We start from the raw sequence: 24,886 nt of genomic DNA, 5'->3' as shown, positions 1-24,886 counted from the left end.
CATGTTTAAAGGGAATATGTAATTGGAAATCACGCCTTATAAGATAATTTGGACAACCGGTTTAGGTTCCTTTTTAATCTTGTTGTTAATTCAAGTGATCACTAATATTTTAGAATTATGTGTTGCATTAATATTTAACCAATTTAGCATAATAATAGTTTGGAGCAAATTTAATTTTTGTTTGTATGCCTTTGAGATAGGAGGAATCATTTTTCACTATAAGAATCGAGTAGAGGCCAATACGGGCGAATGTGACTCCATGACTCACTTCGTACCATCATCCCCGATCCTCCTTTCGTGGTTCCGAACCATATGGTGTTAGTAATCTCATGGATTATGAATGGGGTGTAACCTTCACGGGTCAATCGTTGTTGCCTATCGTTGTCCCTTTATCGTGGTTGCCTTTTATGATCCGTGAACAGTTTACAAGTTCCTTAAAAACTTGTTGGTGGCTCCCTACTTTATTTGTCCCTGATCGTTGTCCCTAATCGTAATGTCAATTCCCACTTCCTATGAGTGCCAAGAATATTCACCACATGCTTTTAACGTAGGCGTACTTCGAGCGACGCCTACAATTTGGCGACTCCACTGGGGAAGATTCTTGGTTATTTATCGATTTGAGTGATCGGTATTTAATTGAGATGGGTGGATGAGACTTGAAAGATTCTTGAAAAATATTCCTGTGATTTAATTGGCATTGTCACATATGCATATGCATTTTAGCTTACCTATTTTGCCACAATAGTACGTGTTCAACGTATGTGGCTAGCCCGGGGTATTTATGCTCTATCAACCTGAAAACGCTCATGGCAATAAGGGTTCATCCGAGTTTTTAAATCCACCCAAACCCTGGAGTCGAGTTCGATTTCATCACGAACTCGCGGAGCCGCCCGTTGGCATACACCCTCAAGGGAGGCTGCCTTGCTAACGCGTCCAAACTCTTAACCATGGTACCCTTTGACACCCAAAAGCTTGACCATAGTCGAACATAGAACTTGACTTTAGGTTGCGAACTTCATTGCATCATGCGTGACTATATGCTTATGTGTGCATTTTTTTTATTGACCTTTTTTTAATTATTTTTTTTCTCTTATAAAACCCCTTTTTTTATTATTAGAGTCGAGCCATAGATTTTTGTTTTTTGTTTTTTTGAGTCACCCGGATTTTCATTCCCGTATACTGCACAAGAGTCAACTTGTTTTGGTCATAGCCAAAGTTCTAGAAAGAGTTACGTGTCGTGCGAACTATGGATCTGTAGCCCCGGGTTCTATCTTTCATTTGGAGTTGGTTTCGTCTCAATCAGAGTCACAGATAAAAATTTATCAGCGATATACTACAGCCTGTCCGGTTTAGGTGTCTTTTTAGCGTCAACTTTCTTTTGTTTTATTTAAAAAAAAATTGTTTTTATATCTTTTCGTGTCAAGTTAGTATTAGCCAAATCATTTAATCCGTGTCAAATCGTATAACATAGGATTATAGATTTTTTTATACCCATGAGTCCTAACTCTTCTAGAATTCTAGTCCTCTTCCTAATTTCTTGTGATTTTTTGTGCTAACCTTAACATGTGTCTGTCTTTGATTGTGGTTGATCTTATTTATGACTAATGATTGCCAATGGACCGTTTTCACCTATTAAATAGCATAAACATTAAAATTGGACAAAATTAATCAAGTTAGTTTGTCTTTTAGTCTTTTGTGCTATTTGGTCATTGGGTCCTTTGTTTTTCACAACGTCCTCATGTCTAGTCATGCAATCATACCATGAGTCTTAATAAACTCACCTAATCTCACATGTTGAGTCATTGCACACACTTTGTCTTCGAGTAATGCACTATATTGTTTATGATCGTATACTAGGATCATGCATGCGTCGTTTTCCGTCGTAATAGGAATGAGTGGAGTATTTCCATCAGTTTTCAAAAAAATTTCATACACTCTTCCTTTTCAATCTGAGTATTGAGTCAAAGCATTAAGTGAGCTCATTTTTTTCTATAATACTCGAGTTCAAGAATCACTAGTTAAGAGTTGGAAGAATAAGGGGAACGTCATTCCTTCCTTCTTTTCTTCCAATCAAAGCATCAACAATAAAAAAATTCTTGTTCCTCTTGGCGGTAACAAATAATTCATAAGCAACCATGAAGACGAAGCACAAGACAAGTCTCTATACAAGATTTCAGTTTTTTTTCTTCTTTCATTTCATCCCTTTTCCCCTAATAAGTCTAGCATAGGTTCTCCTTATCCTTATGTCGATAAGCCATGTTCCATCAATGAGCATTTCTTTCCTTTGCATTCGATCATGTCATGCGCAAAAAATAAAAAAATAAAAAAAAATCAATTACCGAACTAAACCCAAGGTACACCAATGACTTGAGGCACCTTTGCAACCCTGTCATTCCCTGTTAACCGTTCAATCACATTCCATTTCTTCATCAACCATTTTGAGCCTCGTCTAACGTTTGGCCTTCATTTCTTCAACCCACATTCACTTAACCCTGGGATTGGAAGATGTGTAATTGTATAACATTCAAAAAGCAAGTAAAAAAAAAGCAAATAAAAAAAATAAAAAAAAAAAGCAGCAAAGCAACAATAAAACAATGTCTAAAGGCAAGTGTTCTAATGTCTTTGATACGAACACGTCTCGAATTGCGTCTCTTATCGAGTGCTTGGTACCGTGCCTGAGAAACATGAATGATAAGTGAGTGATGGACCGCATGATCTGAGATTTCCTACATTGATTCAAAAGAATGAAAAAAAAAATGTTGAAAATAAACTTGCAAAATTCAAAATTTTCAAATTCACAATTACACATCTTGGGGGCTTCTCTCGGGTCTTGAGCCTTTTACCCCTTTTTTCCTTAAACCATCAACTTAACCACATTACAACCCTTGAAAGACCTCGATCCTTAAGGTGTACATACACTTGTGCAAAGTTCGGTTAGAGCTACGTTCGGCCTAATTCCTAACGGATACGTAGGCAACCTCACATTGAGGTGCGGCCACATTCATATTCATATCTATGCATGATCGAGTCAAAGAATATCCAATGCTTATCTCTATATCCCTACCCATTTAGAGCTAGACTTGGGGGCTTGAACCCACATCACATTAGCTTACCTAGCTAAAGAGTCATCATCTTTTACTCTTCTCACATATTTTTCCATCACCATAACTTTTGCAGCCATCCTTAATAACACATTCACACACTTCACTCACACATCCATATCCATATCATCCTCCCTTTAAGAACCCTTTATCATGGAATCTTGTTTCAACACTGTGCATGTTTCATCATATTTAAAGACAACATTCATTAGAAGAAACATTGTATAATTGCTTAGCTTCCTGACCTGAGCAATATTCATTGTTTCATGCATTGCATAACGTGCTGAGAAACATTTATATATCAATGATTTTTAATCATACAAAGCATATCATGCTTAGCTCCTTGACCTAAGAAACGTTCATTATGCAATAATCACTCCATCTGTATACGTGCTTAGCTTCCAGACCTAAGTGACGTTCAAGATCGTTTCTTTACACCATAAATGATGCTTAGCTCCAAGACCTAAGTTAATTCATCTATCATGTCACATGATGTAATTGTCCTTAGCCTCCTGGCCTAAGGACATGCATCATGCATACATTAATTTCAAGAAAAGCAATTTAATCCATTCGATTCATTTTGTCTTGCTCAACGAGAAAGTTCAAAACTTCTTTCCTTTTTTCGCGTCTTTTCTTTTGAGGAAGTTTAAAAAAACTTTTTCAAAATTTTCTCATCGAGGGAAGTTCGAAAATAAAAGTTCATTTTTCACATCTTTTTTTTTCAGGAGACAGTCAATACCCTCCACTCATGACAAAAATTGACGGAAAATTTTTGCTTTTGCATCATCGTTTGCTTGTTTTTGCACACACACATATACACACACACACTCACAAGTCATACACATGTCATGTCACATCAAGTCAAACTTGGTCAAGTCAGTGGTCAAGTCAAACTTGGTCAAGTCAGTGATCAAGTCAATCACAATATATACGAGTCCCCTGGCAAATTTTACTTTGCAGGTCTCAATTATAACCCACGTCCGGGGACAAGCGGACCATCTACAACCCACGTTCGGGGACAAGCGGACCATCTACAACCCACGTTTGGGGACAAGCGAACCAACCACAGCCCACATCCGGGGACAAGCGGACCATCTACAACCCACGTTCGGGGACAAGCGGACCATCTACATCCCACGTCCGGGGACAAGCGGATCAACTACAGCCCACATCCGGGGACAAGTGGACCATCTACAGCCCACGTCCGGGGACAAGCGGGCCATCTACAGCCCACGTCCGAGGACAAGCGGACCATCTACAGCCCACGTCCGGGGACAAGCGGACCATTTACAACCAGCCCACGTCCGGGGACAAGCGGACCATCTACAGCCCACGTCCGGGGACAAGCGGACCATTTACAGCCCACGTCCGGGGACAAGCGGACCATCTACAACTCACGTCCGGGGACAAGCGGACCATCTACAGCCCACGTTCGGGGACAAGTGAACCAACTACATCCCACGTTTGGGGACAATCGAACCACCATCATTTCACGGCGCAAGGTTCTCAATACACAGAGATTTGCACTCTCATCATTTGTTGACTTTCCTCAGGCATGGAAAGTATCATCCGGTAGGTTTCTTCAGGCTTAGAAAGCTACCAAATTCCTCATTCGGCTTTCCTCAGGTATGGAAAGCGTTTCAACGAACGTCATCCGGTGGATTCCTTCAAGTATAGGAAGCTGCCAAACTCATTTGCCACCGATACATTGGTGCCAGATACGTATTCTATCTTTTTACTCTTTTATCTGTAGCATTAACATTTTTTCTGCAGGTATCGGTGTATACAGAGTGATTTAGGATCGCCGAACGTCTTAAATCATTCTCCGTCCCTATCGACTACTTTGACTATCGTTTTCGAAACAGACGTTGCTACAAACTCAGTCAAAGTGGGGGCTTCTGTAGACACCTAAAAATGTCTCCCCAAAACCAAACCCGATGATGAACAACCTTTCACCGCCACTATTGGTCGGGTTCAGTATTTAATCCCGAGAGTGCTTAAGAAATCGTATTTAATTAAATTCAATTTTTAAATAGTCCATGGGTCAGTCTTGATGTTTGGTCAAAGCATAGATTTTTTAATTTCAGCCCAAACCTTTTTTATTTTATTGTTTATTATTTATTTTTGGCCCAAACCTTTTATTTATTTTATTTACTTATTTTCTTATTTTAGCCCAAATAAAAATAAATCAGAAAAAGCCCGAAATTATCAATCGGCACTTAAAATGCTGAATGAAATTAGGGTTAAAAATGAATTTAGACGGAAAAGCGGACTGAAAATTTCTGCGCCACGGCATCTGTCCACCGTGTCACGGGAAACTTTCCCGTCCGACGGTGGGATTTCCCGTGACACGGGAAACCTGCTGTGACACGGGAATTTGCGTGTCCTTTCCGCGTAAACCCTTAACGCGTTTTCTCCCCCGTTTACTAAATATTTCCCGCGTCACACAAAATTTGCACCGTGTCACGGGAATGTTTCCCGTCTGATGGTGGGATTTCCCGTGTCACGGTACAGTTTGCCGTGTCGCGGGATACTTTTTTAGGGTTTTATCATTTTAGGGTTCCGTGTGTTCCCTCAGTACATTTTCTCTATAAATACCCCCTCATTTCTGGTGTACGGGGCATCAATTAATTCTCTATTTTTCTCTCTTCTATGCTCTAGCCTAAACACTAGCCTACCCTTCTTCTTTCAAAATTCCTTCTTCAAGCACTCCTAGGAGTCCATACTTTACTCGTGGTTCTGTCCTTAAGCCAAGGCGTGAAAGTTAGAACTGTTTGAGGGTTTGGCCCCAAATCAATTCTATTTAATTTAATTATTGTTTTATTATTATTTCCTTGAAGTTACTAACTCGTTTATTATTTTGTAGTTGCAAACAAACAGAATCAAAGTAAGAATTATGTTCCTTTTATTTTTATTATTTTTCTAACGATTTTATATTGTTAGAAATATTGTTAAATTGCTTCCAATATTAATGTTTATTCTATTATTATTTATTGATCACTATATTGCATGTTGAAAGGGAATATGTAATTGGAAATCACGCCTAATAAGATAATTTGGACAACTGGTTTAGGTTCCTTTTTAATCTTGTTGTTAATTCAAGTGATCACTAATATTTTAGAATTATGTGTTGCATTAATATTTAACCAATTTAGCATAATAATAGTTTGGAGCAAATTGAATTTTTGTTTGTATGCCTTTGAGATCGCAGGAATCATTTTTCACTATAAAAATCGAGTAGAGGCCAATACGGGCGAATGTGACTCCATGACTCACTTCGTACCAACATCCCCGATCCTCCTTTCGTGGTTCCGAACCATATGGAGTTAGTAATCTCATGGATTATGAATGGGGTGTAACCTTCACGGGTCAATCGTTGTTGCCTATCGTTGTCCCTTTATCGTGGTTGCCTTTTATGATCCGTGAACGGTTTACAAGTTCCTTAAAAACTTGTTGGCGGCTCCCTACTTTATTTGTCCCTAATCATTGTCCCTAATCGTAATGTCAATTCCCATTTCCTATGAGTGCCAAGCATATTCACACATGCTTTAACGTAGGCGCACTTCGAGCGACGCCTACAGTTACTATAAAAACTATGATCAATGTATGTTAGTATGTGAATATAGTGCAAAAAGTCAAATGTGTCATTTATTTAATAAAAACTGGATTATTATGCATCAATATTGTTGTATAAATTAGTAATAAAAGAAATCAAGTATAAAAACAGATGTTGTAGCTCATATATTTTTGGTATAAAACACAAACATTGAAAAGAAAAGAAACATAAATGGTACAAGTGAATAATCAACATGGTAAGCATTTGTACTACCGGTCAAACTACACGATAATCATATACCTAATATATAAAGCTAAACTTTTAGCCATGTCACAAGGTAGCGACACTTGGCGTTTCAACTTTTTGCCAAGTGTCGAGCCACGTTGGATAGATTTTAATAGAATTCATAAGATAAAAAAAAAAGTTAGTTTAGAATTCTATTTGAATAGAATTTTAGGATAAAGTTGTTAGTTTAGAGTTTTATTTTCGATAAAATACCAATATTTTAAATATACAAATTGAATTATAATTTTATTCAAAAAAATAATTAAATTATAATTCTACAAAATTATCATAAATTTTTTTTTTTATATCTTTATATTTTTTTAGCGAACGAAGTAGTTTAAAGCGTAAAACATCCATTTATAATATATACTAATCGGTGTAATAATATAATTCAATTTTCAATAGAATTTTATTATTATGTAGACCTGTCAATTATAGTCGGGTCATGAGTCATCTTGGACTAGGTCACTTCATATTATGGGCCTGTTCACTATGGCTTAATTTCAATTCAGTTACTTTAGTTCAATTCATATCCAATCAGTTAAGTTCAGTTCAGCTCCTAATTTCCTTCTCTCAAAAATATATTCATTTCAACTTTATTCGTTTCAGTTCAGTTTGGTTCATCTCCAATCAGTTCATTTCAGTTCAGTTCAGCTCACTTCAGTAAATGTGAACAAGCCCAACGAGTCAAGAAATGTTCAACCCTTGCCCAAAGTTTCAGGTCAACCCAACGGGCTTTGAACATTTATTTTATTTAATTACTTTTTGCTCATTTTTTTTAAATGTATTAAATTAAATTGAACATTTCCACCAAAATTATTATTAGTCATTACATGCCTACTAGATAACAAATCGTCACAAAAGCACATCAATTTCTAACTTATTTTGTGTGTGTGTGTGTCTATATATATATATATATATATATATATATATATATATATATATATATAAATTTGAATTAGATTAAAATTTTATCTTAGAATTCAATAAACAATTCGAGCATCGCACGGGGCACAAAACTTGTTTTTTAAATAAACTAAAATTCCCCGTTCCTTGAAATTTATGGGCCCTAGGTATAATGTAAGAAAAGGGCTCCTTACGTAACAAATTTTTTTACATGCAATAGCTTTAAATATAAGACAATGAAAATAGCTTATATTATTTGAATAGTAAGTCTCCATACACAATCCTGGAGTAATAACTTTGCATAATATATATTTGGGTAATTGAATAAATATGAAACAGTGTAATGGAAAAGATTAATATTTTGGAGCAAATACTCATTGAAAAAGAAGTGAAGAGGTTATAATTTTTTGGTGTTTAGAGAGCAAAAAGGGTAGGGGTGAGAATCGATCCCAGGACCTCCAAATATCAGGAGGGAAGCTCTAACCACTTGAGCTATCCCTCACTCTCAAGTGAAGAGGTTATATTGCATTGTTATCACCACCTGATTGAAATCTAAGTAGTTTAATGTTAAGTGCTAACTAAATACAGTAATTAACTTTTTAAAAAGTAGTTTTTTCTAACGAGTAAAAACTACAGAGTAAAATACTACAACTATACAAACTGATTTCTGACGTGGGCTCTAGGCGGTCACACTCGAGGCCTACTCCTCCGGGCCGGCCAAGCTCCAAGATAGTCAATATAAATTAGTTGACTTTCCTAAAAAGGATAGGAGCCCCATATTGAGGTTGCAAGGTCAACAATTGCATTGGTGCATGAACATAAGTTGGAGATAACACCAACATATATTTTTGAACAATCATGGCTAGTACAATTCTTGATTCCACCATAGCCAAGTTTTGCCCAACACAAACTCTTGGACCTAATGAGAAAGGAAAAAATGTGGCTGGATGCTTTCGAGGTTCCGTAAATTTCAAAGGGTTGAACTTGTTTGCATCTTCTCCCCAAATATTCACATCATAATGAACATCCGTCATGGCTAGATATAGCTGTGTTTCTGCAGGAATTGTAAGATTTCCTAACTTCGCTTCTTTGATAGTTCTTCTCTTCATCATCACAGCAGGCGGATATAATCGTAAGGTTTCGTTGAGTATCATGTTAATCTGTTAACAATGCCATTCGTAGAAGATCAATTTGATTTAAATAAAAAAAAATGAAAAAATTGTATAGGGTTTTCCTTGATTAATCAATGAATATCTGAAATCATCAAATTTGCTACAGTTCTACTCTTCTTTTTGTCCAGAATAGAGTCAAGCCCTTGTAGTTAAGCTATGTATGACACAATCTTACTGCTCAAGGAGAAATTAAATTAGTTTGACCAATTATTTCTGACATTTATTGATTTACATATATATAGCTACTATTCCAATGTGTGACAGAATGAATATAACCCTTGGCCTGGTCAATCAAACATGCATATGTAAAGCAAGATATTTTGTTCTTGGATGCCAACTAGCTTAGTTATAGTTTTGATTTTTTGAAGAGTGACAACCGTCAACTTTGATCAAATCTGGTCTACACTACTATCATTACGACTCTCTCTATCATAATAATAATAATAATAATAAATTTTTTTAAAAAATGTCATGGTCAATCCATACTTCTCTATATTTCATTAAGACCATAGACATGAAAATTTTAGTTAAGTATAATGCTTATTACTACTAGAATTCCAGCTACGAACAGTACTTAAACAAGAGATCAGAAGGGTGGAAAAGAAAGAAACTCACAAGCTTGAAGTCATTGATGTTGTCTGCAGTAGGAAATCCATGGACACAGCAAACTCGAAAAACTTCATCCCTTGCCTTGTTTTGCCATTCTTGGTTTGTACTTAGTAAGATGAGTGCCCAAGTAAGAAGATTAGCAGTTGTATCTTTCCCTGCAAAGTAAAAAGTCTTACACTCTTCTACGACTTCGTCTATACTCAATCTCCTTTCTTTTCCATCCTCATCATAATCAGTAGCAGACATGAATAAACTCAGCAAGTTGCTTTGGTTTTTAGTTGAATCTTGGTTTCTTGAGATTAACACTTTAATCGAATCACGAGTTTCCTTATCTAACCTCCACCTCTCTCTGTTTTTCATAGTTGGCAAAAACCTGTATTCCAAAATTTGCATCATTCGATTATGGTGATATAAATTAATCAAGTAAATTAGAAATAATAATGAATTAATGAGACACTTAGATATGTACCCTTGTATAATAAGTGTATGTCACCCATGTGTAATTACAAGTGTTGGGTTTGGGTACATATCTAAGTGTCTGGTGTATCTAAATGTCTGATGTATCTCATTGATATATCAGACAATCTAGACATTTATGCTATGTTTGGATAACAAATTAGAAGGGAAATAAGAGGTAGGGGAAGGAAGGGAAAGTGGAAGGAATGATGAGCTCCATATTCCCTCCAAATCTCTCCAATTTAAAAGGGATGGTCTTTATTAAAGGACGAGGGAAAATGGATCCCTCCTTCCCCCTCCCCTCCCCTTCCCTCCCCCAACATATTATCCAAACAAGGAAGTTTGTCTCCCTCCCTTTCCCTTCCCTTCCCTTCCTTCCATTTTTTGTTATCCAAACATAGCCTTATAATCTAAGAGTGTAATACAGAATACGAACCTAAATCCAAGAATGTAGATGCTTCTGAGAGCAAGGGAGACAAGGTTCATTTGTTGTTCTTGTAATTGAAATATTCGCTTTCCCTCTTCGTAGCTGCTTCCAAAGGCGGTCCTTGATATAATATCTGCACTGAGAGTATGAAGCTCTTGGTGCACATCAAGCTCAAGTTCTTCTTGGCCTCCTTTGGTCTCCTCCCATGCTGTTAGTGTCTTTTTTGTACTAGCAACAATGTCTGGTATCCAACTCTAAATGCAGCAATAGTTACATCATGGAGTAGATGAGTTGAAGATTCTTAATTAAGAATATGATAGAAGTTATTGAGATTATGCACTTTAGGAGTATTGATCAATCCTTTTTAACAGCTAGAGAAAGGACATAGTTAAAGTTATTAATAGTCAAAGCAATGTAATGACAAACGTGTCAAATTGATACTTCCTCCGTTTCTATTTAGTTGACGCGTTTGATTTAGGCACATATATTAAGGAGATGAGAGAGAGTGAGAGAGAATGAAAAAGCAAGTTGGGTAGCTTGTAAATACAAGGTAAAAAAGTTACCTCAAAAGGAAACGTGTCAACTAAAAAAAATTCCTAAAAAGGAATACGTGTCAACTAAAGAAACAGAGGTAGTATGATACAAGTACATAGATAAATACATAGGATGGGTATGAATAATATAATGGTTTAATTATTGTATTATTTAAATACAAAATGGATGGAGTATAACCTATATTATGCAATTAATTCTTTTTAATATAATAAATAAATAAATCATCTGCTCCTCATAGTACAAGACACCGAATGAAAGAGGGACAATGAACTTGTTCATTTTGGCGAAGATTTGTAACCTCTAATTCAAAATGCATGCTTACTCAGTTATACAGTACTTACCTCTTGCACCATTCATTTAATAGATTTGATTATCTGCTAATAATTTAGCATACATTCTATTTAAAATTTTAAACCTTAAATTGAACATTATATCATATCATATCATATAACTAATATATAAAGCTAAATTTTTAGCCAGGCCACCAGACAGCGACACTTGACGCTTTAACTTTTCACCAAGTGTCGTGCCACATAGGTGACATATAAGATTTAGTATGACACCTCTAACGCTAGATAAGAGAATTTAAGATAGATTTTTTTAAGATAAAAAAGTTATTTAGAGTTTTATTTCTGATAAAAAAGTTATTTATAGTTTTATTTCTGATAGGACTTCTAATTTTCCATATGAATAAGTAGATTGTAACTTTAAAAATATATCTTATAAATATGTTAAATTAAACTTATATCATAAAATTTATAAAGTTCTACAAAACAGGACTTATTTATGATACACTTTAATCAACCAAAACAAAACTTGGCATTTTGATTTTTCGCCAAGTGTCACGTCATGTAAACAACAAATATGAATTAGTGTGACACGCATAAGATAAATAATTATAACTTTTAAATACTTTTAACACAACTTTAACCCGTCTTTATAAGTGGCGAATTAATGTAAGGATTTTTAAAACATAAAGATATATATTGCGAAAGGAACACGAGGCATTGCCCGGGGTACGTACTAGTTACAAATAAAAGAAACAAAAAAAATAGTTAGGTCTTGTTCTGATTTACTGAACTGAGCTGAGCTGAACTGAATTGAACCGATTAGAACTGAGCTGAGCTAAACTGAACTGAATAGAGTTGAAATGTATTGTTTATGAGAGTAGGAAATAAGGAACTAAATTGAATTGAACTGAACTAAACTGAATTGAACTAAAATTAAGCTGAAGAGAACAGACCCTTAGAATGAGTACTTATAGATATATTCCTATGTCCTTTAAAAGTTCATATTTTGTAGGACTTTTTAACAACTTGAAGATTATATGATGCAAACTAAAAATTTCTTAATAAACCCATGTTTTTATAATATGTTATTTTTTCATGAAATATATTTTATCCGTTCTTTTTTACTTGACCCGTTTTGACATTTACACTATTCACTGCCCATTCTTTGATCGTCTTTTGAATGATATGTAAGGAAAAATATATTCATGTAGAAAATTTTTGAATTTGTCTCAATAAACACTATCATAGTGTACAACTTCTATAATTTTTACTTACGGAAAATTAAGGTTATTGATTGCTAAAGTTTTACATTGAGAAGCGCGATAAAAGAAACCTGTCAAGTAAAAAAAATAAAGGAAGTATACTTTATTCATTAATAAAAATAAAATTCATCAAATAAATTAATTTACAAGAAGTATTGATCATTAATTAGTGAACATACCTTAATCCTTTCCATGGTAAAAGCTTGATTAGCAATACGACGATGAAAAGCCCATTTATGACCTTCAAGGCCAACAAGTCCTTGACCAAACAACACTTTAGCCAAAGGATTATACTTCAATTTCCTAAACAACCCATTTTTATTGATCAACACTTCCTTAATCATCTGATAATCAGCAATAGCAAGCATGGGCCTAGGCCCAAACCAATATAAGAAAGTCTTCCCATATTGGGCCGACCATTTATGGTAGAAAGGCATGACTCGATGACAGATATCATGATTCAGTACCATTAGACCATCTCCATCTTCTTGTTCATTTTGAATGGGCCTGGATTGGGCTTCAGCATACAACAGTCGGATTTGGGCCGTGTTGCCGAAGATTGGGCGGTATGTGGGGCCTAATATGCCTTGGTTCATGAAGCGGCGTTGGATTTTCCATGGGACCTATAAGATAGTGTGAGTGAGCTTGAGGAGGATGAGTATGATGAGAATAAAGAGGATGATGAGTGGTTGCATTATTTGGTACAGAGGACTAGAGGAGAGAGAGTGTGTTGATGGGGTTGTTTGACGAGGGAGTTGTTTGATTACCTCTTTCGATTTTCTTGGTCATGGATATTGTTTTATATACATAAAGTTGGTAATGGTGGAGTTATTGGTTAGAGGTTTAGTGAATGCGTGTACCATCTTTTTGTATTTACTTGGTATTTTGTTGGTGTTTATGGGCTAAGACCTCACAAACGGGTCATTTAGGTTGGGTTCGGGTCGGGTCATTCAGGTTGGATTCGGGTCGGGTCGAGTTGGGTTGATTCGGGTTTCGGGTCAAAATCGAGTCAGCACTTCGGGTCAAGTTCAGGTAGGGTCAGGTCAAGTTCGGGTCGTGTCAATTTGGGTCGGGTCTGTTCGGGTCGGGTCAATTTTTAAGATCAATTTTCGAATCAATTTCGGGTTGGGTCAAATTCGGATCGAGTCAATTCGGGTCAGGTCTATTCGGGTCAAGTTTGTGTCGGGTCACCAAAATAAATTCACTTTAAAAAAAATAGTTGGAAAAATAAAGTAAAATCGTTAAAAAAAATCATGAGTACCTATTACGTAGGAAATAAAGAAGCCCTAAACTAAGTAATTCACTATTTCACCCTATTCACTTAGGATTCGGGTCAATTCGGGTCAGGTCACTATGGGTCGGGTCGATTCGGGTCAATCAATTTGGGTTAAAATCGGGTCGGGTCACTTCTGGTTTCGGGTCATTTCGGGTCGGGTCAAGTTCGGGTTTCGGGTCAATTTCGGGTCGGGTCACTTTGGGTCGGGTCGGGCTGGTTCGGGTTCGGGTCATTTCGAGTCAATGATTTCGGGTCAACTTTCGGGTTACGAGTCAGGTCATTCGGGTTGGGTCAGGATTGCCGGGTCTATTTATGACTAGTCGTCTGCTGCCGAAAAATACAAGACCTGGCTTCTTGTTAAATCAATTTGTGAATCGATCAATGGTCCGATTTTATTTGGGGGTGATTTCAATGAAATCCGTAGTATGGAAGAGAAGGAGGGAGGCATTGAAAATGAGCGTCGTACTATGGATGATTTCTGTGCCATTCTTGATGAGTACAATTTGCGTGACTTAGGTTACGAAGGCCAATGGTACACATGGGAAAGAGGCCATACTTCCTCTACTATTGTTCGTGAGAGGCTAGACAGGTTTCACTAGTAGAAAAAATGCTATTTGTAACGCCCTATTAGTAACTGGCGTATATTATGCTAGTTACATAAGCATTAGTAGTAACCGACTAAGATAATGCCAGTTACAAATTCCATGACATTAGTAACCAACATAGTAAATGTCACTTACTAATATATGGTGTATCTTTATTTGAAGTTTTATTAGTAACTGACTAAATAAATGTCAGTTACAAATGTTCAGTCACAAAAAATTTGACTAAAAAACTTGTAACTAGCTTACAAACGCCAGTTACAAATACTTAGTCAAAGAAAGTTTGACCAAAGCATTTGTAACTAGCTTATAAACGCCAGTTACAAATATTAAGTCAAAAAAAGTTGACCAAAACATTTGTAACTAGCTTAGAAACGCCAGTTACAAATAACAAGTCAAAGAAAAGTTGACCAAAACATTTGTAACTAGCTTAGAAACGCCAGTTACAAATAACAAGTCAAAGAAAAGTTGACCAAAACATTTGTAACTAGCTTACAAACGCCAGTTACAAATAATAAGTCAAAGTAAAAATTTTGTAACTAGCTTACAAATGCTGGTTATAAATAATAAGTCTAACAATAATTTTTGTTTTTTTTAAACCAACAAATACTAAGTTTCTAGTTTACTCTTTTTTTTTTTTTTGAAGGAAAGTTTCTAGTTTTATACTTTCTCTTAATTTTATTTATTTTTCATTAAAATTTTTTTTTGAAAAGTAATTTTCATTTAAATTTTGATTAAAGGTAAAAAAAAACAAAAGAAAAAAAAATTAAGGTAGCTATTACATACTCAGAATTCGCAAAAATAAAAAAAAACTAACACTACTGTAGTTTCGCTCCCCCTTCACGTACTGCTCCTCCTTCACCTCTTCACTGCTCCTCCTTCTCCTTCACCTCTCTTCCTTCTCTGTCGCTGCATCTCACTCCATTAATTGTTGTTTTGGCTTGTTCGAATTTGGGATCAGCTATAGGGGACTTTTATCAAAGTTTGAGGTATGTGTTCCTTTTAAATTAGGGTTATTTTACTTTCGAATTAGTGTTTTTACATGTAAATTCGAATTGATTGTTGTTGTTTTCAATTACTTGATTAATTTTTAATGAAATTAGATTATTAAAAAACCAAGGAAATTAGGTTTTGATGAATAATTTTGAACAAAAAAAAATTAAGAAACGATTATTGTTTGTGAACTGCTTTGTGTAATTTGGGTACATGCATGTCTAATTGGGGTACACTAGTTGAGTATGTCAGGCTGCTGTTTAATAGATAAAGGTTTAATAGAAATGATTATTGTTTGTGAACTGCTTTGTGTAATTGGGGTACATGCATGTCTAATTGGGGTACACTAGCCGAGTATGTCAGGCCTTTTTGTTTGGTTTGTTTGATTCCATGAAAATTATGCATTATGCTTCGTTTAGTTGCTGCTGTCATGTGGCTGTTCTGCTTGTGCTCTGTTTGTGCCCTGTGCTACTGATTGTTCCAGAAATTGTTCATGACCATGTGATGTTAAGACTGCTAGTATATGCTGATTTTGGTGTAATTTGTTATGCTTGACTATAAAATCCTACAGCCCTATAGACCTAGGAAGAATTCAGCGCTTTCATTATGTAAGAAAATAGTGTGAATTCTCAATTTTTGATATGTTTTAAGATTATTTTGACCTAATTGAAGAATTAGGCTGCTCATTTGGTTTTACTTTAGTGGATTCAAGTCGATTTGTTGATGGGGAGGAGCCCTTTGTTTTAGCTTCACAAGCAAAACAAATTTTCTATATAAGGGATAACATTGATCATAACTGGCAGGTTGTTGTTCAAGGCAAGAGAAGAATTGTTGGTGTCAAAAATGTTGTCGATGAGGAAGAGTATGACCTATTTGATGATACACCGCCTCTATCTATTGGGGTTCAACCCCTAAGAGAGGGGGAAGACATTGTCGCTGATGAAGAGTATGCCCATGAGGAGGGAGAATATGTTGATACCTAGGCTTCATTTTTTATCAATCTGTAGTTCTTTTTAATTCTTCGATTAATTTGTAACTATAATGCTAGACAATAATGTTAGATGACTATAAAACCTCCAGTTTCACTTGGATTTTAGTCTTTTGAGCTTTGACAGATTTAATGGAATTTTACATAGTTCTTATATATGCGGCACAAGCTTGACTGTTTTTATTGGTATTATAACTTCAGGAATTGAAAAATAATGTCTCTGCAGGTTGCTTTTATTATTTATATTTGCTTGCTTTGTTACTTACTTGTAGATAGAAACCTTTTATAATCTGTAAAAATATAGCTCTGTTCATGTGATATTTAATTATATCAGTTTCTGTCTTTTGTTTTATGCGGGCACTTCTAGATCAAGGAGCATATATGGCCATTCAACAAAGTCAAGAGCAAACTTCCTCAAGCCAAGATGTTGCTTTGCAAGCCACATCATCTAAGAAGAGGAGTAGGGGGCCATCAAAGGCAATACAATCAAGTAAGCCTATGGTGCTTGAATTTAATGATTTTGACTTGCCTACTGGTGAATGGGAACCCGCTTATGGAAAACAAATTGGTGCATGTGCTAAGAGATTAGACATCACTGTGAATGAGTATGCAAAAATAGATAAAGTGGACCGGGAAAATATATGGGAAGAGACAAAGGTATAAACTATTCACTTACTAGTTAGTCATGTTGCTATTCAAAATATTAGTTAACTTTTTTTTAATCCACAGCGAATGTTCCACATTGAGGATCCAAGTGGAGAAAGGCAAAAAAGATTTCATAGTGCTGTGGCTTCGCGATTCAGCTGTCACAAGTCGAATTTAAGGGCACGATTCATCACTTTTAAAAACCCATATACCCGGCCACTTTTCCTAAAGCAAATATGAAGCCATGGGAAGTGTATGAAGGTTACTTTACAGAGGAGAAATGGAAGAGATTCGAAATATATAGTAAATCAGCAGAATTCAAGGTAACTACATATTCACATGCACTGTTAATTAATCAAACAAAAACTGATTGTGAAGAATATGATAATGTTTAACTCTCTTTTCTTTTCTTTTTTTTTTTTAAAAAAAAACAGGAAAAGAGTGAAAAGGGGAAGGAAAATGCAAAGCTAAAAAAATGTCGCCATCACTTGGGTCGAAACAGTTTTCAAAGAGCTTGGATAATTTGGAATAAGCAAAAGAGACTTGAAAATAGATTTCCTGCTCTGGCAGAATCTTCAACTACTGGCCACACTTCCCAGAGCAGTACATCAACTGGTTCTATTTTTGATCGTCGAGCTCTTGAGTGGGTTTTAGCTCATGAAAAGCGGTTGCCAGATGGAACATGGGGCATCGACCCAAAAGATACGGAGACTATTCGAATTGCCAATATAGTTGTATGTCATAGTTTATCAAAACAAAGAAATCTACTGACATTACAGATTTTTGTTCAACTAATTAACTTTTTCTATGTTTTGTCAAACAGGAAGAGAACTTGCAAAAACAAGCAAAGGAATCTGAGGAAGGAGAGTGTAAACAATCAGAGCGAGGCGTTGATGCCCTTACTTTGGCATTTGGGAAAAAGGACCATCGTGGATTTGTGAAAGGACTTGGTGGATGTGGGATTGGTGTCGGCTATAGAAAAGCATTTGGCCCTGTAAAAGGTAAAAACATGTCTAAAAGTGGTTGCTCATTACAAGAACTAGATGAATTTAAAGAGAACTTAACTCGGGAATTTGAAGAAAAATTAAAGGAAGACATTGCAGCAGCTGTAAATTCTTATCTTTCTGCTTTCATACGACACATGACTGTTAATGATTTGCAAGTAAATGATGCTCAACCTTCCCCATCTTACTCAACCAATCCAACGGAGCTAAGTCCTCGCTTGTTAGAGGTAAACCTTCATTTGACTGAGATTGAACTCTTAATTATTATCACATGAGATGAATGCAGAATTGATAATCAGAATGAATTCAAAGTCTAAATTCATAACTGAATGCAGAATTGATAATCAGAACGGAATTCAAAGCCGAATTTCAGAACTGAATTCAGAACTAAATATCAGAATTGAATTCAGAGCCAACTTTCAGAACTGAAAATCAGACCTGAATTCAGAGCTGAAAATCAGACCTGAATTCAGAGCTGAAAATCAGACCTGAATTTAGAACTGAAAATCAGAACTGAATTCAGAACTGAAAATCAGACCTGAATTCAGAGCTGAAAATCAGACCTGAATTTAGAATTGAATTCAGCACTGAAAATCAGATTTGAATTCAAAACTGAAAATCAGAACGTAATTAAGAGCTGACTTTCAGAACCAAATTCGGAACTGAAAATCAGAACAGAATTCAGAACTGAGTTAGGATGGATAGTCTGTTTAGCGTTGTTTAGTCTTCTTAATTTTAGGTTTGTGGAGTTGGTTGGTATTGCTTGTAGAATTTGATGTTGGAGTGGTATTGTTTAGTCTTCTTAATTTTAGGTATGTGGAGTTATATGCTGTGAATCCTGGTATAGACTCACCCCTCAACTCAAGCAATGAAACAGTAACACTCATTTTTGTCTTGTTGTTGCTGTCATATAGCTGCTCTGTCCTGTATCGCTGATTTGTGTGCTGATTTGTGCCTTCGCGTTTTAAAAACATGGTGTTTTTATCTAGGGTTTATGAAAGGGGCTCAGGTGCAGCCCCTTTAGAAGGCCATGATATTTATCAATTACTGTTTCTGATATGAGTGTATAGACTTCCTTTGATATTTATCATGATCATATGCTCCATGAAGTTCTGTGAAGTTGTTCTTAGTCAATGCACTTTAAATCAAGGGTCTAACCTAATGATGGTATTGCTATCTTCCAAGGGAAATGTATGTACCATAATCCCACATGCCCACTGGCCCTTATGCAAAACGCTTCAATTGAGGCACTGCATTACTTTTGATTCTCATTATATATTTATATGTATATCACCCAAACCTATCATCCCTTTTTTCCTGGAAACAAAAATATTGCATTGCTCATTCTATCCTCAAACAGTCAATTTTTGTCTCCAAAATTATTAAGAAAGATAGATTGTAGTTCTCATATTGTTTGGAGCATATTTCCTCATTTTAATCAAATATTGGTGCTGGGTGCTTGATGTTTGACATCCTTACTATACTTCATTTGGACTTGACACATAGATGTTTAAATAAAATATTAGTTTTAGTGTTTGACACTTGGACTTGTACCTTTATCAAACAAGAGTACTTGAGCCAGAATAACTGTGATAAGCTACTTCAAAATATACCATGAACAGTGAACATTCTTTTTCATAGAGGTTCCATATTCATTGCTTCTGATGTTATAATCTGTATTTTGTACAATTAATGGCTGAATCATTATAATTTAGCTGGTTCTTAGTTGTTAGATCTCGAGTTTTTTTGACAACAGTATGTAATTCAAATAATTTGGAACAGGATTCCTGATGGCTTTTTTTTTTTAAAACTATCTTGGAGTTAAAAATAAGAAAACTAAAAGAGCCAAAGAATGGTTGCTTCAACATAAAAAAAATTAGTATTTCTCCATGTCTGTAATAGCAAAAATGCTCAGCCTTCACGTACTAATTTAGTCATAAAATTATTTGCCCGCTTTTTGGGATTTTGACATATTAGGAAAATATGATAGGGAGAAGGCTGAATCAATGTTTCAAAGTGAAAAATCTCAAGCAATGGACAATAGAATGGAAGATTAGGATTCATTGAGGCTTGATGCTAATGGGATGTGTCTTTACTTTCATGTATTCATTAGTTCTGGTTCTTATATTCCTTGGAATCTCAGGGTCTTAGATAGTTATAGTGTACGTGACATTTAGTCTATTGACATAATTATAATCTGGAAGCCTTATTATGTCCCTTGACACACATTTTTATTAAACATGTAGACATATAGTACTAATCGGTCTTATTGCTTATATAAAATGCTTCTAATTTATGAAAAGGAAAATATCATTCATAAATTTTATTAATCTTATTTTTTGACATCAGTGCTTTAAAATATAAACACTGTATTCAGCACTTGAATATTAGTTGTTAACTGTAGATTATGCTTTCATGTTTCTTACGACATGATCACTTATGTAGATCCCAACTAAATGTCTTCTTGCTTTAGTTGATGAGTTCAGTGGGAACTCAGTGATTGTGGCCGATGGAACGATAGAACCTTGTCCTAGTGGAGTGATTCATAACAAGAAAATGAACCGTGACATCTATAGAGTTAGTGTTGACCATGTTTATAGTGATTATTCTCACCTAAATCTCCCAGAAGAGACTGATGTCGGTATCACCAAGTTGGGTGAGGCGAAAGGTAATTTTTTGGGGTGGCCGGCAGATTTAGTCTTCTTTACTGATGAGGTAATTCATTGATATGCTATGTAATGATCTAAGACATTTGTAACTAAATTATATTAATATTTATCTTTTCTTGAAGGTTATGACTTTGGCAAAAAAGACGGATAATGAATTGGTGCAAACCAAAGAGAAAGTTGATAGTTGCGGACCTATCAACTCAGAGCATTCAACTATTAAAGGCAAAGGCATAACTATTCCGGAAAATATTGTTGAGAGTCTTGGTGAACAGTGTTCTATGTTGAACACACATGACTTCAGGAAGTGGAGATTATGATACTACGACAATTCCATTGAAGGCTCCATTGTTTTATCAAAAGGAAGACACACAAATTTATGTTACTAGTGATGATGTCTCTTGAATTACTACGAGGAGCATGGGCTAATATTTCATTAATCCATGTCTACATATTGTAAATACTAACATTCATTTAAGTTATTTGAATTTGTTTTACTATGAAATATATTTTATTAGATCCATTTATTATACTAATTATTTATTTTTTCTGTAAAATGCAGGTACTTAATTGAAAAGCATATCTCATTATTTCAGAAGACTAAAATCAAGTTCTTGTGCCCCCAAAAAATTTCTGCAGTTGAAATCAAGAAAGATTTCCTTGAAGTCCAAATGTATTTGAAAAATGCTTTTCTTACTGAATTAAGGAAAAATGATGCACAATGCAAATTCATTTTGGCTCCATATATGGAAGCGTATGTACTACTGATCCTTGAAATCTTTACTTTTTCATAATTTTATTATTTTAATTATGTGAATAATACAAACAAGTTTATTAAAATGTAGGAATCATTGGGTACTCTATGTGATTGATTTGCATATGAGTCTTGTGTATGAGTTTGATTCTGTTATTCAATCACCTCCGAACGCTCGAAACTCAGAGTTGTCCAAAGTAATGAAGATGTTAGTACACAACATTCCTAGTACTACGTATTCATATGCATGTGATTAAAATTTATTTTTCTTTCGTTTAATCTAATGATTTTTATGATTTTTTTTTAGACCTTACAATGTATACAGGTCACACCTTAAAGGAAATGCTTTCAAAACGAGTAAGCCACAATTACTATACATAAGAATGGAGGTAAGCGTATAATTTTTGCTTTTTCGTTCTATTGGTAATGAAAGTATTATTTAATATATTAAATAATTGTACTATGTTCATTTGAATTAGTGTGCTCAACAATGTGGTGGTACCGAATGTGCTTATTATGTGATGAGATATATGTATGAGATAGTATCTTTCCATAGCGATTGCAAGGGTAATTTGAAAGAGGTTAGTGATGAGATGTATTACGAGTTTTGGTTGATGTTTTATTTTTATAAAGTATAATATATATACACGTTTTTTTTTTCAGGAGTATTTGGCAAGACTTGCAGCCTACAACGATGTAGAATTGGATGAGATTCGAGAACAATGGGCTAAGTTTTTTAGGCTTAATTTTTTGTTGAAACACTAGTTATCTTATTAATCGATGTTATGATTTATCGCATTTAGCTTAATAAAATGATATAACACATTTTTATATATCTACTTTAATTTTATTTAGCCTATTGGTTATTGTTATTACATTTCTAAATTATAAATCAATGCTTTTTTAATTCAAGTTTAATTGTTTTTTGGAAATTAAAGTATAATTAATTTTTTTGTATTGTATGGTTATGGATGAATAATTCGAGTTGTGCGGAACTATTTAGAGTGTTTGTATTGTATGGAAGTATGGAAGTATTCGCAGTACGTGTTTTTTTGGTTGAATTGTAACAGGTTATAACCCATTTGACGATGGATCATTTGGTAGGATATACTATCATTTTTGTATTCGAATCAAATATTTAAAAAAAATATATATTTATTAGTAACTGGCGTAATCTAATGCTAGTTACTAATAGTATTTTTTTTTTTAAAAATAAAAAAAATATATTCATAACCAGCGTTATGATTTGCCAGTTATTAATAATACCCTTATTGTAACCGACGTAACTTAATGCCAGTTACAAATAGTGTACTGTTTTACTTGGAAAATAGACTTTTTGTAACTAGCGTTGGGTTATGCCAGTTACGAATAATACGTTATTTGTAACTATCATGAGCCGGTTACGAATAATTTTCACTAGTTGTAACGGTGGCATTCGCAACCAACAATGCCAGTTACAAAAAGTCAATTTCGCCAGTTACAAATAGCACTTTTTCTACTAGTGAATTTTGTGGAAATGATGAATGGTTTTCTTTGTTCCCTGATTCTTATGTGGAGCACCTAGTTAGGTTCAAGTCTAACCACACTCCAATTATGGTTAGACAGAAGCGGCCTAAGAGAAAGCGCAAGAGAGGGAAGAAATCCTTCAAATTCAAGACGGCTTGGCTTCTTGACACTGAGTGCGAGAAGGTAGTTCGACAGACGTGGAAAGACACTAAGGGGTGCCTTATGCTAGATCGGTTGAGGAGGTAACTTGGTTCCTTGCGATGCTGGAGTGGGAAACAATTTTTTAAATGGGTTGTAATCTGAGCATTTATCTAATTTAAAGGGTGGTAATTAAACTGATAGTTAGAAAATTGTTACATTTTTGGGTGGTAATTTAAAAATTAACCTAATTTTAATAAACAATTCAATGACTTGGAGCTAAAGCTTAAAGCCGTATAAGAGGGAGCAATGTCTAAGTCTATTATCGGGCTAGGGGCAGAAATTGAAAAAAAGCCTGATGTCGTGCATGAACAGTAAGAAGCTTAGTGGTATTTGAGATCGAGATTGACTGAGATAAAAGACGGAGACAAAAAAACAAAGTATTTTTATCACAAGGCCTCCTAACAGAAAAAGAAAAATAAAATTGTGGGGCTGCATAATGAGAAAGGGGAGTGGCGCAGAGAAGACGAGGAAATCGAGGGTATAGTTCAAGGCTATTACTCTAAAATTTTTACCTCGAGGCCGTATTCTGAAAACTCCTGTAATGAAGTGCTTGAAGCTATTACTCCTTCCAATACTGATGATGTCAATGCTCTACTTCTCCAGCCTTTCACAAAGAAAGACATTTACTCTGCAATTTTTGAGATGCATCCTTGCAAAGCTCCGGGACCTGACGGACTTCATGCAATTTTCTACCCAAAATTCTGGCATATTATTGGGGACGACATTACTACAATTGTGTGCAATATTCTTCATGGTCATATCTCTTCGACAGACTTCAATGGCACCAATATTGTTTTGATTCCTAAGGTAAATGATCCCTAAAATATGACTAAATTTAGGCCGATTGCTCTTTACAATGTTCTGTATAAAATAGCCTCTAAGGCTATTGTGATACGTTTGAAGTCAATTCTTCCTAATATCATTTCTAAAAATCAAAGTGCCTTTGTTCCGGGGAGATTTATTACTGACAATGCCCTCATTGCTCTGGAATTATTTCACACCATGAAAAAAATAGAGCAAAAGTAAGAAGGGAACGATAGCTTTGAAGCTAGATATGAGTAAGACTTATGACGGGGTTAAACGGACCTTTTTGGAGAAGCTGGTGATTAGAATAGGGTTTGCAGAGTTCTGGGTGAAGACGGTTATGAGTTGTGTTTCGACGGTTTCCTATGCTTTTATTATAAATGGTACTATTTGTGGGGAAGTTAAACCGTCAAGGGGTTTAAGGCAAGGCGATCCACTCTCTTCGTATTTATTTATTATGATCGCAGATGATTTATCTCTTCTCATTTCCAAGGCTGTATCGCAAGGCGATATTCATGGTGCTCGGGCCAGCCGAAATGGTCCTGAAATTTCTCATCTTTTCTTTGCTGACGATAGTTTTCTTTTTTCTAGAGCCAACCGAAGAGAATGCTCCAAGATAGTTGATATACTCAACAAATATGAAGCAGCTTCCGTACAAAAAAATAATTATGAAATACCGCAGGTCTCTTTTAGCAAAGGTGTGTGTGAGTTAGTGAAAAAAGATCTTGTAGATTTTTTTTGGGATGAGACTTGTTGATGAACACAGGAAGTATCTTGGAATTCCGACAATCATTGGGAGATCTAAGAAAGCGGTGTTTAATCCCCTTA

At 35.2% G+C, this 24,886-nt stretch overlaps 3 protein-coding genes across 9 annotated transcripts; 2 read left to right on the top strand and 1 right to left on the bottom strand.

Moving 5' to 3' along the window:
- Nucleotides 1-8,199: 8,199 nt before the first annotated feature.
- On the bottom strand, nt 8,200-13,597 carry LOC110690144 (cytochrome P450 734A1-like). Its single transcript, XM_021866969.1, has 4 exons — nt 12,799-13,597; nt 10,522-10,766; nt 9,636-10,002; nt 8,200-9,008 (listed from the first exon to the last, which is right to left on the bottom strand). Exons 1-4 carry the CDS (start codon nt 13,213-13,215, stop codon nt 8,592-8,594), a joined length of 1,446 nt encoding a protein of 481 aa, XP_021722661.1. The 5' UTR covers nt 13,216-13,597; the 3' UTR covers nt 8,200-8,591.
- Nucleotides 13,598-15,197: 1,600 nt separating this feature from the next.
- Nucleotides 15,198-22,401, top strand: LOC110690142. Of its 7 annotated transcripts, none has more exons than XR_002505028.1 (12): nt 15,198-15,486; nt 16,846-16,968; nt 17,208-17,446; nt 17,558-17,857; nt 17,947-18,354; nt 20,573-20,842; nt 20,919-21,249; nt 21,356-21,547; nt 21,639-21,755; nt 21,855-21,936; nt 22,027-22,128; nt 22,211-22,401. XR_002505028.1 is itself a non-coding variant. In XM_021866966.1 (7 exons), exons 3-7 carry the CDS (start codon nt 17,360-17,362, stop codon nt 21,111-21,113), a joined length of 1,260 nt encoding a protein of 419 aa, XP_021722658.1. In that variant the 5' UTR covers nt 15,198-15,486; nt 16,846-17,135; nt 17,208-17,359; the 3' UTR covers nt 21,114-21,293. The 7 variants fall into 7 exon arrangements, 2 of the variants coding, with proteins under 2 accessions (XP_021722658.1, XP_021722660.1); XR_002505026.1 differs by having other exon boundaries at nt 16,846-17,135; nt 21,873-21,936; XR_002505025.1 differs by having other exon boundaries at nt 16,846-17,135.
- Nucleotides 21,188-22,312, top strand: LOC110690175. The gene is made up of 6 exons (XM_021867007.1): nt 21,188-21,249; nt 21,356-21,547; nt 21,639-21,755; nt 21,855-21,936; nt 22,027-22,128; nt 22,211-22,312. The coding sequence occupies exons 1-6, from the start codon at nt 21,188-21,190 to the stop codon at nt 22,310-22,312; spliced, it is 657 nt and encodes a 218-aa protein (XP_021722699.1).
- Nucleotides 22,402-24,886: the final 2,485 nt, after the last annotated feature.

Source organism: Chenopodium quinoa, unplaced genomic scaffold, assembly GCF_001683475.1.
Source record: "Chenopodium quinoa cultivar QQ74 unplaced genomic scaffold, ASM168347v1, whole genome shotgun sequence".
NCBI classification, from domain to species: Eukaryota; Viridiplantae; Streptophyta; class Magnoliopsida; order Caryophyllales; family Amaranthaceae; genus Chenopodium; species Chenopodium quinoa.
The sequence above is the reverse complement of the archived record's forward strand: the minus strand, read 5'-3'. Positions and strand labels throughout refer to the sequence as shown.

Excerpts from the sequence above, each read along its gene's own strand:
- LOC110690144 (XM_021866969.1), bottom strand. The coding sequence starts at position 13,215 with ATGAACCAAGGCATATTAGGCCCCACATACCGCCCAATCTTCGGCAAC. Across the intron at positions 10,767-12,798 it reads TTACCATGGAAAGGATTAAG|AGTTGGATACCAGACATTGT; the intron begins GTATGTTCACTA and ends TGCTGCATTTAG. Across the intron at positions 10,003-10,521 it reads ATCTACATTCTTGGATTTAG|GTTTTTGCCAACTATGAAAA; the intron begins GTTCGTATTCTG and ends TTTGGAATACAG.
- LOC110690142 (XM_021866966.1), top strand. The coding sequence starts at position 17,360 with ATGAAGCCATGGGAAGTGTATGAAGGTTACTTTACAGAGGAGAAATGG. Across the intron at positions 18,355-20,572 it reads TAAGTCCTCGCTTGTTAGAG|ATCCCAACTAAATGTCTTCT; the intron begins GTAAACCTTCAT and ends TCACTTATGTAG. Across the intron at positions 20,843-20,918 it reads TAGTCTTCTTTACTGATGAG|GTTATGACTTTGGCAAAAAA; the intron begins GTAATTCATTGA and ends CTTTTCTTGAAG.
- LOC110690175 (XM_021867007.1), top strand. The coding sequence starts at position 21,188 with ATGTCTCTTGAATTACTACGAGGAGCATGGGCTAATATTTCATTAATC. Across the intron at positions 21,250-21,355 it reads TTAATCCATGTCTACATATT|GTACTTAATTGAAAAGCATA; the intron begins GTAAATACTAAC and ends TGTAAAATGCAG. Across the intron at positions 22,129-22,210 it reads GCAAGGGTAATTTGAAAGAG|GAGTATTTGGCAAGACTTGC; the intron begins GTTAGTGATGAG and ends TTTTTTTTTCAG.